A 15,926-nucleotide genomic window follows, 5' to 3' on the forward strand; every position below is an offset into this window, starting at 1 on the left:
GGGAGAGGCAGCAACTAAAGATTCTCCCACACAGCAAGCTACAGAGGAGTCTCAATGAACATTGGATGCTGCAACACAGGAAACACCAGCAGGAGCTACAACCCTGCAGCTAGAAGAACACACCCATTCCAAGGAGATACCCCCTGGGTTTTAAGAAAGGCATGACAACTTGATCTGGATGGCATATCAAATTTAATGAGAAGTACTGCTGACACTGGGAGTGGGGGTAATTGTTTAGTGACTCCTACTATACACATTCTGCAGTAAAGTGGTGTAGACTGTACTAGAGTGCCATGGTTCTGTGCCACATTGTTTTTATTCTGGGTTTTGGTAATATAATTATTCCTCCTTTTGACTTGCTGCCAAGCAAACCACATACTTCTGTGTAATTAATTTATATGTAGAAATAAATCTTTTCATGAGTTAACCACACATATATGCTTCAGACAGACTTAAATTCATATGAGAATAATCTTATCATTTTTTGTCATAATTTACAAGGCACATGAAACAAAATAAACACTTTTGAATAATTTGTTACAGTACTGCTGGATGCGTTGTAGTCGTCACAGAAAATCAGTAACCAGTTGATAAAATTCATTGTTTCAAATTAGAGAGCCACAATCTAGCAACATCTTACTATAGTGCACATAACGAAGGCAGTGGTGTTACCATTTACTTGAGGAAAAGGTAAGCTTATAACCACCATACAAAAAGTGCACTGCGTGAACAAGTTTGCTGTTGAAAAAGATTTCAAATTTGTAATTCTCAAATTTGTATTTCATATTGTTTCTTTTCTTTTTTGAAGGCATATATTGATACCTCTCTGGAAATTTTAATACTTTCCTGAAATCACATGATGGAGTTTTGAGTAGGTTAATGTCAGGTCATGTAAGTGTAAATCTCATGATATTCAGAGACCTGAACATCAACACTTTACATGATTGCCAGGAAAGCAAATGTTTTGCAGATTGTATCATATTTTATGAGGCTAAAGATCTACTGGATCTAGTACCCACTAGAATAGTTAGCACACATAATAGTTCAGTAAATCATGTTTTAACAAATTATGACCACATGTCCTCAGCAGACATATTAAATGGCCTCTTCTTGGATAATTTACTCAGAGACCAGTGGCTAGACTGTGATTTTTAATTGTCTAATTGCCTCATAAATTTCCTTTTGTACAGCAATTTACTTGTAACATAGGACATGTTATTATGCTTACAATCTAGCAATATATGCAGTACATATAACAGCTTCCACAGTAAATACATATAATAGCTTGCACAATGTATGTATAATGTTCCATAATTCATGGTGATTTACAGTACATAATCTTTTAACTCGGGTATCGTCAATGCCTACACCATGATGTCAGCCACCGCATGACCACAGATCACATGTGAGACAGCTCACAGGCAGCTGTTCCACACAGGTGCAGAGCTACCAATGAGGACAGCACAGACATGGCTCATGCATGTAGCTGCCTCCACAGTAACATGGCAATGTCCAGCCAGTGTACTCACATCAAATAGCTACATGACAGTACTGCACCAATCGTGCAATGCCATGCCACAGTAGACTCACTGATGGTAGGTATATTTCTACGCTGCCTGGGGCTTTATAAGTGCATGCAGTCCTTCACTAGAGCAGTTTCATCTTGGGCTTCACTACTGCTGATACCATGAGGCTACACCATTCAGATCACGATCATCAGGATATCAATCCCACTCTGGAAATGGACTACCCCAAGGATTCTGCTTCACAGCAATCAAACCTCAGTGTCATCCACAGACTCTGCTGACATCCATCCCAGTGGCTGCTCAATATCATTAATTGGCTTTTTCCTTATTGTGGAATAAACTTGTTTTCTATGCACACATACTGTTATTTGTTTTTCTACATTCACAGACACAAGAAATAGTGGTCACAGAGGCTGGTTCTAGTACTGTTTTTCATTTTCTGCCCTGGTGGCATGTCCACGCTTTCCATGGGTATGTCTCATCACCTCTGATGGGGAATCTCTGTTGTTGTTCATTTCCAGAGTGGACGGTGTTTAGATTTAGGTTTTGGAGGAGTTTCTCTTTGTTCTTGTGTTTGTCTTACTTGTCACTTATTCTTTTTTACCTTGGTGGCTGCCCAGCAAGAGGAAACCTTGTCACAACAGAAACTTCTTAAGTTTAAGTGAATGCAGTACACTCAACTGAAGGACAAGATATCACTGCTGTTGTAGGTCTGACAGCTTCTGCAAAAAGCCCTGTTTCAACTTGTCACCCATGCTGATGATGACAGCAGCAGACACCATTCAGCTCCACCATTCTGCAAGCTGGATGCTGTCACAGAGGAATGGGATGAATACAAACTGCAGATGTTTCAACACTTTGTGGCTTTCAACATTTCATTTGATTTTCAATGCTCATGGGTTGGCATGGGTATCTCAGGAATTTGCACTAAGCTTTCGTCACTTACTCAGCCTGAATCTGTTCCTTTCCTGGAATTCACTGCTGCTCTTGATAAGTATTTAGACTCAAAGTTGCTGGTCACTGCTGCACCATATAGGTTCTTTCAAATGAAGTGCTAACCTATCCAGTCCTATTGGCAGTGGCTCAAAGAGTTACATGGTATGACCCACACCTGCCAATTTACATGCCCTTGTAGTAAGTCTTACACAGATGCCATGCTGCACAACACTATTGTTCAGAATGTTACTGATTCCTGACTGTGGGCAAATGTCCTCAAACTATTGGATCCTTCTCTTGAGGATGCCATTCATATAGTTCAGGTGCAGGAATTGTTTGACACTGCAGAGCTGGAAATGTTGCCTCCTATGGTGGCCACTTTTCACACCCTCTGATCTTTTTCAAATGGTATGTCTGCTTCTTCTGGGCACCATGAACAATCTATGGCATGCCTGCTGAAGTCTCATATTGGTGGCAAATTGCAATCCTGCAGTGATAGGGATGCTTGTTTCTGCCAAGCCAATATTTGTTTTGGAAAAGGTTGGGCACATCCAAGACATTTGCTCAATGAAGTTGCAGTCCTGCTTGTTCCCACAGCCACCCAAGCTTCTGAGACAATGGATATTCACAATGCCACACTCCTCAACCATTCAGTTCGTGATGAGGCATTGCCTGTTCAGACCTAATACAGTATTTACACAAGGCAGAACTCATCCCAGGTTTTCAGTCTGACCCAGTGTTTCTCAGTGCTTATAAGTGAGCCATTGAAACTTTTCATTTGGCTGCATATTCAGAATCAGGTTGTACAATTCCAGCTTGATACTGGGTCTTCTGTGACGTTGATCAATGGGTCCACATTTGGAAAGCTTGGGTCCCCATGGCTCAAAGCTCTGAAACATGCCATCACCACATGCAATTGTAATTGCATCACAATCCTAGGAACTTTTCCCCTATAGATGCAGTACCAATCTACGTATAAGTTAATTCCTGTCATGGTGCTTCACCCTTATGACCGTTCTACCAGTTTTAGCCTTAATATTTTTGACACCTCTGGCCTCCAAATCTTTGATAATGCAGTAATGATTAACTCCCATATCCCCTTTAACAGCATCATGAAGCTCTGTGACAAATATCATCAGCTTTTTGACAACCCTCAGGGTAGGGGAAAATGCTTTACCACCATCAGTTTGAAAGACACTGCCCAGCTGCAATTTTTCAAAGCATGAGAGGTGCCCCATGACATTTAGGAGGATTCTGGGCAGAGTTCAGACATATATAGGACCTGGGGGTTATCACATCCATTTCTGCCAGTCAGTGGCCTTCACCCCTCGTCACAGTAAGAAAATCCAACACGTGACTCCACCATTGCACATATTTTATGTTCACCTTTAATTCACAGTCTGTCATGGATTCATACCCTCTCTCTTACCCTGAACAGTTAATGGAAAAAGTACAAGGAAACATGTTCATCTATCTTAAAGATCAATCTCAAGGATGCCTATTTGTAAGTCCCATTGGATGAAGTGACAAAATCCCTCCTTGTCACCAACACTTATATTGGGCTGTTCTAATATCATTGTCTCCCCTTTGGCAGCACTTTGCCCCAGCTATCTTCCAAACTTTTTTGGAGCACCTAATATAGAAGGTACTGTCCTGCTACAATTATCTGAATGACATCATCAGCTTGGGCACTACTTTAGATGAGCATCTCCGGAACCTGGATTACCTTTTCCAAACCCTCACTGATGCAGGACTCAGGTGCAATTAAAAATAGATGACACACACACACACACACACACACACACACACACACACACACACACAAATGCAACTCACACACGCATGACTGTAGTCTCTGGCAACTGAAGCCATGCGCAGAGTGTGTGTCTGTCGTCTATTTTTGATGAAAACCTTGCTGGCCTAAAGCTTATTTCTGACAATCTTTTCACTGTGCCTATCTGTGACTCAGCACCTCTGCTATAAGGTGAGTAGCAACTTTCCTTTTCGTAATATTGTTATAATATTTTATACTATTTTGTAGTTTGGCAAGTCCAGTATCATGAATGTGAATAATATGGGTGCTAAACAAATAAATAAAGATACTGGTCTGCAATAGTTAGGATCTTAATTCATTCCTTTTTGTGAACAGGCATTATATTATTTAACTGAAGTTGATCAGGAAATAACTCCATTTTAGAATGAGCAGTTGACAATATCCAATAGTGGTGTAATTATTTCTGCTGCCACATGCTTGATTATGTACTTTGACACTTCATCATGTCCAGCAGAATTCTCTCTCTTAAGCTATTTTTTATAACCTTTACCACTTCCTCATCAGATACTGGTTTTAAGAATGTTTAGTGGCTTGGGTTATATGTGACTGTCGTCTGGTGACTTTCTTAGCTATCACTTCCATGTTTTAAGTTTTCTACAGTATCTAGTAGTTATTACTCAGAATTTTGGCAATTTCTTTTTTATCTGAAACTATTTCGTTACTCACTTTCGTCCTTTCGGTTTCATTTGTTTTCTGTGCATATTTTTTGCTGCCCCTCTCAATGCTAATTATATTCCAAGCTATTTTTATTTTATTTGTTGATTCTGAAATAATCTCATTTAAAGATTGTCTTATCTACTGTCTACACTATAGTGTAGGTTTCAAAACTTTCTCTTCATTCTCTGTCTGAATTTGCTGACTGTAAATTGCAGTGCAAACATAAGTTCTGCAATGAAGCCAGGATATTGAAAGCAGAAAGAATTAGCCAACAGGCACAAAGCTAAGATAACATTTCAAAGTCTTGCTAGTCAGTTGTAAATAAAATTACAGACAATGCAACAGAAACTAAAAGTAATGATGCAGAATTAACAGTAAATAATGAGTCATTCCTGATTCCCTTCTAGTTAGCAATATTTTTAATAATTACTTTATAGGTACTGTTGAAAGTGATGTCTGCATGAAACTGGGTGCACAGTATGCATTTGAGTCTGCTAATGATCATATATAAAGTACACAAACATGCAGTATGCACTGATCACATTCTGAAGCTTATTGACAGCCTCAGAAACAAAAAATCTGCAGGATTAGATGAAATTTCTCCATTTTGGTTGAAGAAATGTAAATATGAACTAGTAAAACCACTAGTTTATCTACATTTATATCTAAATGATTACTCTGCAATTCACAATTAAGTTCCTGGCAGAGGGTTCATCGAAGCACCTTCAGGTTATTTTTATACCATTCCACCATTGAACAGCATGTGGGAAAAACTAACATTTAAATCTTTCTGTGCAAGATCTGGTTTCTCTAATTTTATTATGATGGCCACTTCTCCCTATGTAGGAGGGCACCAGCAAAATATTTTCGCATTCAGAGGAAAAAGCTTGTGACTGAAATTTCATGAGGAGATCCTGTCACAATGAAAAATGCCTTTGCTTTAATGACTGCCATGCTACTGTGCAAATCTGTGGAACCCTCTCCTGTGTTTCACAACAATACAAAATGAGCTATCTTCTTTGAACTTTTTTGATGCCCTCTGTCAATTCTATCTGATGAGGATCCCACAACACACAGGAATACTCCAAAGAAGATGGACAAGTGCAGTGTAGACAGTCTCTTTAGTAGACCTATTGCATTTTCTAAGTGTTCTGGCAATAGATCACAGTCTTTGATCCACTTTCTCCGCAACATTATCTATGTGATCATCCCAATTTATTTTATTCATAATTGTAATTCCTAAGTATTTAGCTGAATCCACAGCCTTTATATTTGGGTGATTTACCACGTAACTGAAATTTAGTGAATTACTTTCAGTACACTTGTGGATGACTTCCCACTTTTCATTATTTAGAGTTAATTGACACTTTTCACATCACATAAATATCTTGTCTAAATCATTTTGCAATTGGTTTCTACACCTCCTGTCAATAGCAGTCATTAATTCATGAGAATAAAGAGAAAGTTGTGTTTCACATGAACACTATTTTCTGTATCTGTGATGGTTATTTGTCAATAAGTCATTTTCTTTGAGGTAATTCATAATGTCTGAAGACTGCATATGTTCCAAAATCTTATTGCAAAATGACATTAGTTATATATAATAAACTGTGTTCTTGATGATAGTGTACTTGACAAGTTGAAACTGGGTGTACTCAAAGCCTTACAAAAAAGGGGAAATGTGTTGAGTCTAGAACTGCAGATCTATTATCCTGACCTCAACATTCAGCAAACTGATTGGGAAAATAATGTTAAAAGGAATGTTGGCACATTATATTAATTATGTGTATATAATTATTGAGTGATCCAGCATGGTTCCAGAAGAGGTCAAAGTACCCTGTCAACTGTAGTACATTTTGTAATATGTAGCTGAAAAAAATAAATAAAAATTCCCAAGCAGTAGGAGTATCCCTTGGCCCTTCAAAAGCTTTCATAGAGTATTTGATGACATGCTCTTATCAAAAATTGCAGTGAGACGTGTCACTGAAAAAGTCACGTGATTACTGGAAACGTATTTATAAAGCAGATAAGAGTGCACAGAAATTATATTTTCTCACCTCTTGTCCATCTTTCACTATTAGTGTAGGCTCTTGGGAGAAATCGCAGCTGAAATTCTTCTGTATCTACATCTACATACATATTTTATAAGCTCCCACACAGTGCACAATGGAGGGTACCAATGATTTCCTGTTCCTATTACAAATGATGTGAGGGAAACCAACCATCTATATGATTTCTGCCTTGATTTTTCCAATCTTGGCTTCAAGTCCTTCTGTGAGATATACTAGAATCATTCTAGTGTTTGTTGCAATGGCAGTTCTCTAAACTTCCTCAACAGCATTTCACAGAAAGAACATCTTCTTCAGCCCAGTGATTCTCATCTGAGGTCACAGAGCATTTCTGTAGTACTTATTTATCAATCAAACCTACCACTAACAAAAGTAGCAGTATTCCTCTGAATTGCTTTGATGTCTTCCTTTAATATGACCTGATGGTAATCTCAAACACCTCAGCAGTACTCATGAATGGGTCACATTTTTGTTCTGTACATGGTCTCCTTTAAAGATGAGCTACACTTTCCTAGAATTTCTCCAATAAACCAAAGCTGAACATTTGCCTTCCCTGAAAGTGATCTTATGTGCTTGTCCAATTCCATGATGCTTTGCTATGTTACTCCTAGATAGTTAGTCATCATGATTGTTTCAAGCAGCACACCAATAATACTGTATTTGAATGTTACGTGATTGTTTGTCTTACTCACCTGCTGTAACTTACATTTTTCCATACATATGGTTGCTCATTAACAAATTTCCTTTTCTATGAAAGGTAGGCATAGCTCTCTTTCAGTTTCTGGCAGAATGCACTGCAAGCAACACAAATGTTTCACTTGCATTAGTCATTTGGCGGCTCTTATTTGCTGCTTGGAGCTTTGTCTTCTTTACATTTATGGCTGACTTGTACTGCCTCAGAGAACCTCTTAATATTTCTTGTATCTTATTCATGTCCTTTTTTGAATTTGTGAATAGAGTAAGTCATTAGTGAATCTTACGCAGTACACTGGCTCTGCATTTGTCTTTAGTCGTCTCGTTTTCTGTTCTTAAGATGTCATCACTATCTTCAATGAACATAATAACTAAGTGTGGACAAATATAAATAGATATTAATCATGAAAAGTATAGTTGCTATTGACCATATAGCAGAGATGCTGAGTTGCAGATAGACTGTCAAATAAAGCTTTCAGCCAAACAGGCCTTCATCAGAATAGTGGCAGCCAGAGACTGTGGTTATGTGTGTGTTGCATTTGACAGTCTTTTTGTTATATCTCTGTCTGTGACTCAGGATCTCCGCTATATGGTGAGTAGTAACTATCCTTTTCACAATATTGTCATTATTCCATCCTGGATTTTCCATTGTTAGATATTAATCATGATGTTTGTAAATGCAAAAACACCATTATTGACATACAAGCACAGCTACAACACAAGTTTGTACTTGCCAAGATACTGTCCACCAGAATCCAGCATGAACAACCCAGATGTGTCTATACGTAAATTTGTACTGTTTGTGCTCTGATAATGTGGAAGTGCTGAGTTAATTCCAAAAGCTGCAATAGTTCCAAAGCTAGAACCATTGTTATAAACCTGCCGCAACCTGTACTGCTCAAGGATTTCTACTGCTTGCAGTTCATCCCAGTACTCTCCATTCAACACCTGAAAATAGTAAATGTAGATCTTGTTAATAGTAGCTACAGAAATCATATGTAAAATAAACTGATTTTCTATTTCTATAACTGAAAGAATCCTGCTTGTGGAAACTGCAGTACTTCAAAGTAACAGATACAGTGGAATAAATTTTTTGGTACAAATCTCTTACAATATAAAATATATTTATTTTTTATTCTTAGTGGTATAAAACAATTTCACTTGAAAATTAGCTGTCTGTAAGGGATAGGGTGAGCAGTGACAAAAGTATTCTAATGATGTGGCAGTGAATAAAATAATCATTAGAATATTTTCAATTTTTAAATAAAATCATTCTGCTTTTGGCTGTTAAAACATTATTTATTGTGACTGCAATTTCAACATTGGTCATTTTTAAGTATTGTGGGATGCTGCAATCCACTCAATAATGTCAAGCTAAGACATTCTGTGTTTGAGCAGTTGCATGTGGTGTTGTGTACTTATCTGCTGTTCCATATACCAGCCATGTCAGAAAGCTGGTGAAATAATGATTTAAACACATGAGTTTAAATTTCATGTAACAGGCATGGTAAAGGATCACAAAAGTGGCAAATATGTAAACAAGTGTGGCAGTGAAACTTTCTGGTGGATTAAAACTGTGTGCCAGACCAAGACTTGAACTCATGCTGTGGCTAAGCCATGTCTCCATTATATCGTTTCTTCCAGGAGTGCCAGTTCTGCAAGGTCTGCAGGAGAGCTTCTGTGAAGTTTTGAAGGTAGGAGACGAGGTTCTGGTGGAATTAAGGCTGTGGGGATGGGTCATGAGTCATGCTTGGGCAGCTCAGGTGGTAGAGCACTTCTGTGTGAAAGGCAAAGGTCCCAAGTTCGAGTCTTGGCCCGGCACACAGTTTTAATCTGCCAGGACGTTTCATATCGGCACATACTCCATTGCAGACTGAATATTTCATCTTGGAAGTGTAGCACTGATTCAAACAGTGATCTTGCATTCAGAACTGTGATTCATGTCTAAACCTACATCTACATACATACTCTGCAAGCTGCAGTACAGTGCATGGTGGAGGGTACCCTGCACTACTATTAGTCATTTCCTTTCCTGTTCCACTTGCGAAAATGACTGTCTATATGCCTCCATATGAGTCCTACTTTCTTCCGTCTTATCTTTGTGATTCTTATGTGAAATGTATGTTGGTGACAGTAGGATCATTCTGCAATCAGTTACAAATGGCAATTCTCTAAATTTTCTCAACATTGTTCCTAAAAAAGAACATTGTCTTCTCTTCAGGATACCCATATGAGTTCCCAAAGCATCTCTGTAACACTTGTGTGTTGTTCAAATCTATCAGTAACAAATCTAGTGGCCCTCCTCTAAAGTGTTTCACTGTCTTCCTTTAATCTGACCTGATGCAGATCCAAAACGCTCAAACAGTACTCAAGAGTAGGTCACACTAGCATTCTACATGCAGTCTCCTTCACAGATTAACCACACTTTCCTAAAATCCTCCCAATAAACTGAAGTCTACTATTCACCTTCCCTACCACAATCCTCACATGGTCATTCCATTTCATATTGTTCTGCAGTATTATACCCAGAGATTTAAATGGCATGACTGTGTCAAGAAGGATGCTACTAATGCTGCATCTGAACATTACAGTTTTGTTTTTCCTACTCATCCACATTAATTCACATTTTCATATGTTTAGAGCCAGCTGCCATTCATCATACGAACTAGAAATTTTGTCTATGTCATCTTGTTTCATTGCAGAGTCACTCATCTCTAACACCTTACCATACACCACAGCATCATAAGCAAACAACCACAGATTGCTGCTCACTAGTCTGCCAGATCATTTACCTATGTAAAAAATAATAGTCGTCCTATCACACTTCCATCAGCACTCTGATGAACACTCACAATCAAGGGCAACTTACTGGGTTCTATTATTTAAGAAGTCTTCAAGCCACTCACATAACTGGGAATCTTTTCCATATGCTCATACCTTTGTTAACAGTCTGTAGTTGGGTACTGTGTCAAATACTCTTCATGAATCAAGAAATATGGAATTTGTCTATTGATCTCCATCCATAGTTCACAGTATATCATGTGAGAAAAGGGCAGGCTGAGTTTCACACAAGCAGTGCTTTCTAAAACTGAGCTGTTACATGAACATAAGCTTATTGGTCTTCACTTGGGACTTTTGGGTGAGAGTTTCACGATAAACACAAGCTAAGTAATGGGCCAGTGCCGAGGGTACTTTTTATTAAACCAAATTTGGATTCGATCTGGATCTGGTGACTTATTTGTTTCCAATTCTTTCAGTTGTTCCCCTATACCAGGGATGCTTATTATGCTATGTTGCTGATACAGGCCTCTGTATGATGGACAAATGACAGTATCCCTATAAAATCATGAATGCTTCAGTTTCTCATGCCTAAATAAATATCTCTTGTCTAAATGTATCAGAATGGTTCCTATGACTGACTGACTTCCTTGGCCATTCATGGGCAACAGAGCCAGTGTAATTTATGAAATGTATAGCCTAATTTCTATTAAGAATAATAGTGTGTATATGTGCTTGGTGCCTGTGTGATGATGGCCAGATGGCAGTACAATGAAGAAATACATATAAAAAGCATTCTCTTAATTTTATTTTCAGTTTTCAGGGACTTTTAATTCCATGTCTTATTTCTGAGGACAGCTCCTTAAAGATTTTTGCATCACTTTGTCAAGATTATGACTTCCTTGCTTTATGCTTTGAACCAAGGAATCTGCTTTGCCTAAATGCATTTATACTAGGGCTGTTATACCATAAAGAGAGACATAATATTTTAATATGTTTGCAATGTACTGTTCGACAAAAAACTGCCTTCACATCCATGTGTGCAAATCTTCTCACGGACAGGGCTGATTTGTGAACATTTTTATATACAAGTGCCGGCCGCGGTGGTCTCGCGGTTAAGGCGCTCAGTCCGGAACCACGGGACTGCTACGATCGCAGGTTCGAATCCTGCCTCGGGCATGGATGTGTGTGATGTCCTTAGGTTAGTTAGGTTTAAGTAGTTCTAAGTTCTAGGGGACTGATGACCACAGATGTTAAGTCCCATAGTGCTCAGAGCCATTTGAACCATATATACAAGTGACATAACATTTAGTGCTCCCAGTTTCCCCTCAAACACTTCCACCTACTTCAGTTTTTGCTACTAAATTCTGATATGTCCTCTATGGAAGCCTTACAGTTGTGACACCCCTCTCAGCTTGGCTCCATAAGTGGCAGCTTGTGTCTCTTGAGCCTTAAATTGACTCTGCTTGCAGCCATCCTCCAACCACTTTTGGTTCAGTTCAACAGAATTTCAAAACTTAACACAGGCAGCAATCACTTGTAAGGAAAGTCATGTTGTTTGCTGTCATTACTACTTGCAGTAGGATTAACAAACTAAGCATTATTATGATAAATTTCATTGCAACTAACCAAAAATTCTATAAAATAATTAAAGATTATATTGTAAATTAGTTTTTGCTGTTAATCAAAGTAATTTCATGGGATATCCTGATGATTTATTTCAAAACAAGCTATATGAAGTTACTTTGTTTGTCTCGCCAATGGATTTATAAGGTGGATGAAAACAAAGTACAGTCTCATTTGAACAGCAGTGCAGAAGATTTTTAGTGCAAAGTTTGCATATTTTGTGAAAATAGCATATCTGGTTGCATAAGACCAAAATAAAATTGTTTTTGTCTCAGTATAATTATGTGAAAACGGCCAAGCACTAAATGTGCAAGAATGAAGATTAGAGTTTAATGCCTTATCACCAGGGAGGTCAGTCAGTTCTAAGTTCCAGTTCGGTCTGAAAAGTGTAGAGGAAACAGTAAAAGGTAGCTTTATTGTTGCAACAATCACAGCATTCATTTGGAGTGATTTAGCAAAACCACAGAGATACCAAGATTTCTGTGTTTAGTCTGGATCCCATTACTCCCCAAATGTGAGAAAATAATGTTTTCACCACCATAACATCTTGGTAGTAAGTTTACCTGTATACAAGAGACATAGTCTCCAGATTTCCAACTTTGTAGCAGCAAGAAACCGTCAAACTTTGTTAAAAAATTTGAAAGGTCATTAAATGCAGTGGTTCTATTGTGGGATACACATATCTCAATTATTATATAGTTATCTTATTTGTATTAATTTTGCGTTAATAATAAGGCTACAAATCACATTATAATTGCACAATTATGGCAAAAACAGATTTGGAAACTTCCTGGCAAATTAATCAGAGATATCTTACACCATGTTCAAGGTCTGCAAGAAACTGACAAAGAGCAACACCATCTCGTATATGTGCGTTCCACATTCCCATAGCTTCAACAGAATTTTTTCGTGTTTTCATCAAAAGAACAGGTGATATTTCTCTTTGTATCTTCTGCTCTGGAATCTGGAAAACAATCATTCAGAAAATATTAATTTTATGCTAAGGACTGCTCAATTACGTTTCACGAATAGTGCAGAAGAACTGATAGCTTCAAAATTCAAACTGTTGTAGCAATGAAGCTTTGTCTGCTACATACCTGTATATACACAAGATAACTAACTCCTTTGGCATAGCTGTACTGTTGTGGCAAAATTACTTTTGTGACTCTCTGTCCCAAGGCAGCCAGGTCATACCATACTTCATTATAATTTTTTATGCTGAAAAAATAACAATCATTGTTTTTAAATGACTACAATAGCAACCTCACAAAGTCACATGATATAAAACACTATTTCATGCCAAAAACAAATGATATTTATTTGGCAACTCAGAAATAGATCTCTAAGGTACTAAGCTTGGTGACAGCACTGGAATTCTGTGGTGTTTTGAGAAGTGTTATACGCATAAAGTAGCAACCCCTCATAGTCACATGACATAAAAGACCATCTCATAAATTTCAGCAGAATAATATTTCATACCCAAAACAAATGACATCTTTGTTTGACTATTCAAAAATAGATCTCTAAGGTACTCAACCGGGTGACAGCATTGGAATTCTGTGATGTTTTGAGAAGTGTTATACGCATAATTTCATTGTGGAATGTCAAGATAAAGTGCAATTCCTCATATTTATACATCTAGAGATGAGCTCACCCTCTAGGTGTGCAGTTACTGGGCTCCAGTAAGGAAGGAAAGGGGGTGGGGATCTTTTGTTCTCTTCATGGCAATTCCTGTCACAATCACTGTGCCGCCCACTGGGTGCTCTGCTAATTGTAGATTCCGTGTCATAGTTCTTTGTGTTTCTGATAATAGTTGTCATTAATCGTTATTCCTTATTGCTTATTCCTTGTAGCAGTCATCTGAATGGTGCACCATTCAGAAGTTTATGCCACTCTTCACAAACACCACTGAGACAAGCAATACATGACATTTGCACCACTATTTGCAGAAAATGGAGTAAACTGCCAGATGACATGCCACTCAAATTGCCACAATAACAGGACAAAACTTCCTGCATTCTAAGTCTTTCTACTGCATAATTTCTTTTTAGATCTACAGGAATGTTATATCACTGAATCATGCACCACACCTACCTTGCTTTTGTACCTGTGTCTCACAGGCATAGCCTGTGCACCTGCCACCCCTCCATTCCATGTTCTTAGCCAGCAAACCTGCTGCGTCCCCTCTGAGCCACTAGCTAAGACCTGGTGATGTGTGTGTGTGTGTGTGTGTGTGTGTGTGTGTGTGTGTGTGTGTGTGTGTGTAAATTATTTGTCTTCTCACTTATTTAGATACCAGTGAAAGAATTACATCCATCCTCTTCTAATCACATAACAAACACAATGTTTTGATGGGTACCCTGTGGTAATCCAGGAAAGCTTTCTGGGCTGGTCTGTCACACTACCATGCCACAAATGCATCATCAGTATTGAAATAAGTTCTTGGGTTTCTACTGAGATATTTGACACGTCATCTTGTATTGACTATAAATTCCCACATATCAGTGTTATTTACTTTCAATTTGTGGTGCTTCCCTTATGCTTAGTATCCCATGTTGCTGCATATTAAGTCCTGGAATCAATAGTCATGCAAGAACAGCTGGTTAGACTGTATCCATAAGAAAAAAATATAATCTTTGCCTGCAAACAATGTTTTTTGAATTATTATTGTTATTTGTGTTGTGTGTGCTCTGGGACTAATGTTTAAATTGGACAAAGCTTGTTAGCAGCACTCATGAGGTACAAATGCATTGAGGTGTCTGTTTCAGGATAATGGCTATATATCTACACACTTATGGAGATTATGTTTGTGTTACATTTACATTATACTTCAAATTTCATCATCATGCAATTTATTTCAGGTTGTAGTGTACAGGATTTTTCTAAATGATAATGATGCATGAATTTTTTGGAGGTTGATCAATTGCAACCAGGGCCAAACTGAGGGGATCCTGGGCTTCAGGCAGAAATGCCAAAGCTGTATTACAATCCTCCTCCTCATGCCTACTTACCTTCTGCAGTGTTTTTCAACTAAGATTTAGAAAATTTTATAATTCTGTAAGAAGGTTTAATAAAAGTGAAGCATTGAACAACTGATGAAAAATATTGCACACAACTGCTTAAATATATCACTCTACTAAATAAATTATGAATTGTATAAACTTTATAAAAAAAACTTAAAGTAAAACAAAATCTATATCTTATAAAAAGGATAGACTACTATTCATCATGTAGAGAAACACTAAGTCACAGACCGAGAAAGGTGGAGCAGCGGCTCGCACACTGGACTCACATTCAGAATTCGGGAGGACAACAGTTCAAACCCACGCCTGGATATCCTGATTAGATTTTTTCCCATGTTTTCCATGACTTCAGACTAATGCCAGTTTAGTTCCTTTGAAAAAAGGCACATTCAATTTCCTTTCCAATCCTTCCCTAATCCAAGCCTGTGCTCCATATCTAATGACCTTCTTGTTGACAGGACATCAAACACTAACCTCCTCCTTCTCCTCCTCCTCCTCTTCCTCCTCCTCCTCCCCTTCCTCTTCCTCCTCCTCATTCTAAGCCGCAGGAAGCACAATAAAAAGACTGCTATAAATTTAAGATTTTGGCCAAAAGGTCTTTTTCCAAAGTAGAAAAGACACACACATTCACACAAGCGCAACTCACACACATATGTCCACTGTCTCTAGCCACTAAGCCCACAGACAGTGGTTATATGAGTGTGAGTTGTGAATGTGTGTGTGTGTAATTGTACTTTCTTGCTTTGAACTGCCAGGAGAGCAGTGACCCTCCGTATCTGCATCT

At 38.1% G+C, this 15,926-nt stretch overlaps 1 protein-coding gene across 1 annotated transcript in view; it reads right to left on the reverse strand.

Annotated features, from left to right (window-relative positions):
• The window catches only part of LOC124593948 (xaa-Pro aminopeptidase ApepP-like), a 144,263-nt gene that overhangs the window by 41,709 nt on the left and 86,628 nt on the right, over positions 1–15,926 (reverse strand). The window contains exons 7-9 of the mRNA XM_047132297.1: positions 13,217–13,337; positions 12,937–13,083; positions 8,450–8,663 (exon numbers count right to left, since the gene is read on the reverse strand). Coding sequence (XP_046988253.1) covers positions 8,450–8,663; positions 12,937–13,083; positions 13,217–13,337 — 482 coding nt within the window. The remainder of the gene's footprint in view (positions 1–8,449; positions 8,664–12,936; positions 13,084–13,216; positions 13,338–15,926) is intronic.

Source organism: Schistocerca americana, chromosome 2 (assembly GCF_021461395.2).
Source record: "Schistocerca americana isolate TAMUIC-IGC-003095 chromosome 2, iqSchAmer2.1, whole genome shotgun sequence".
In the NCBI taxonomy this organism is placed as follows: Eukaryota; Metazoa; Arthropoda; class Insecta; order Orthoptera; family Acrididae; genus Schistocerca; species Schistocerca americana.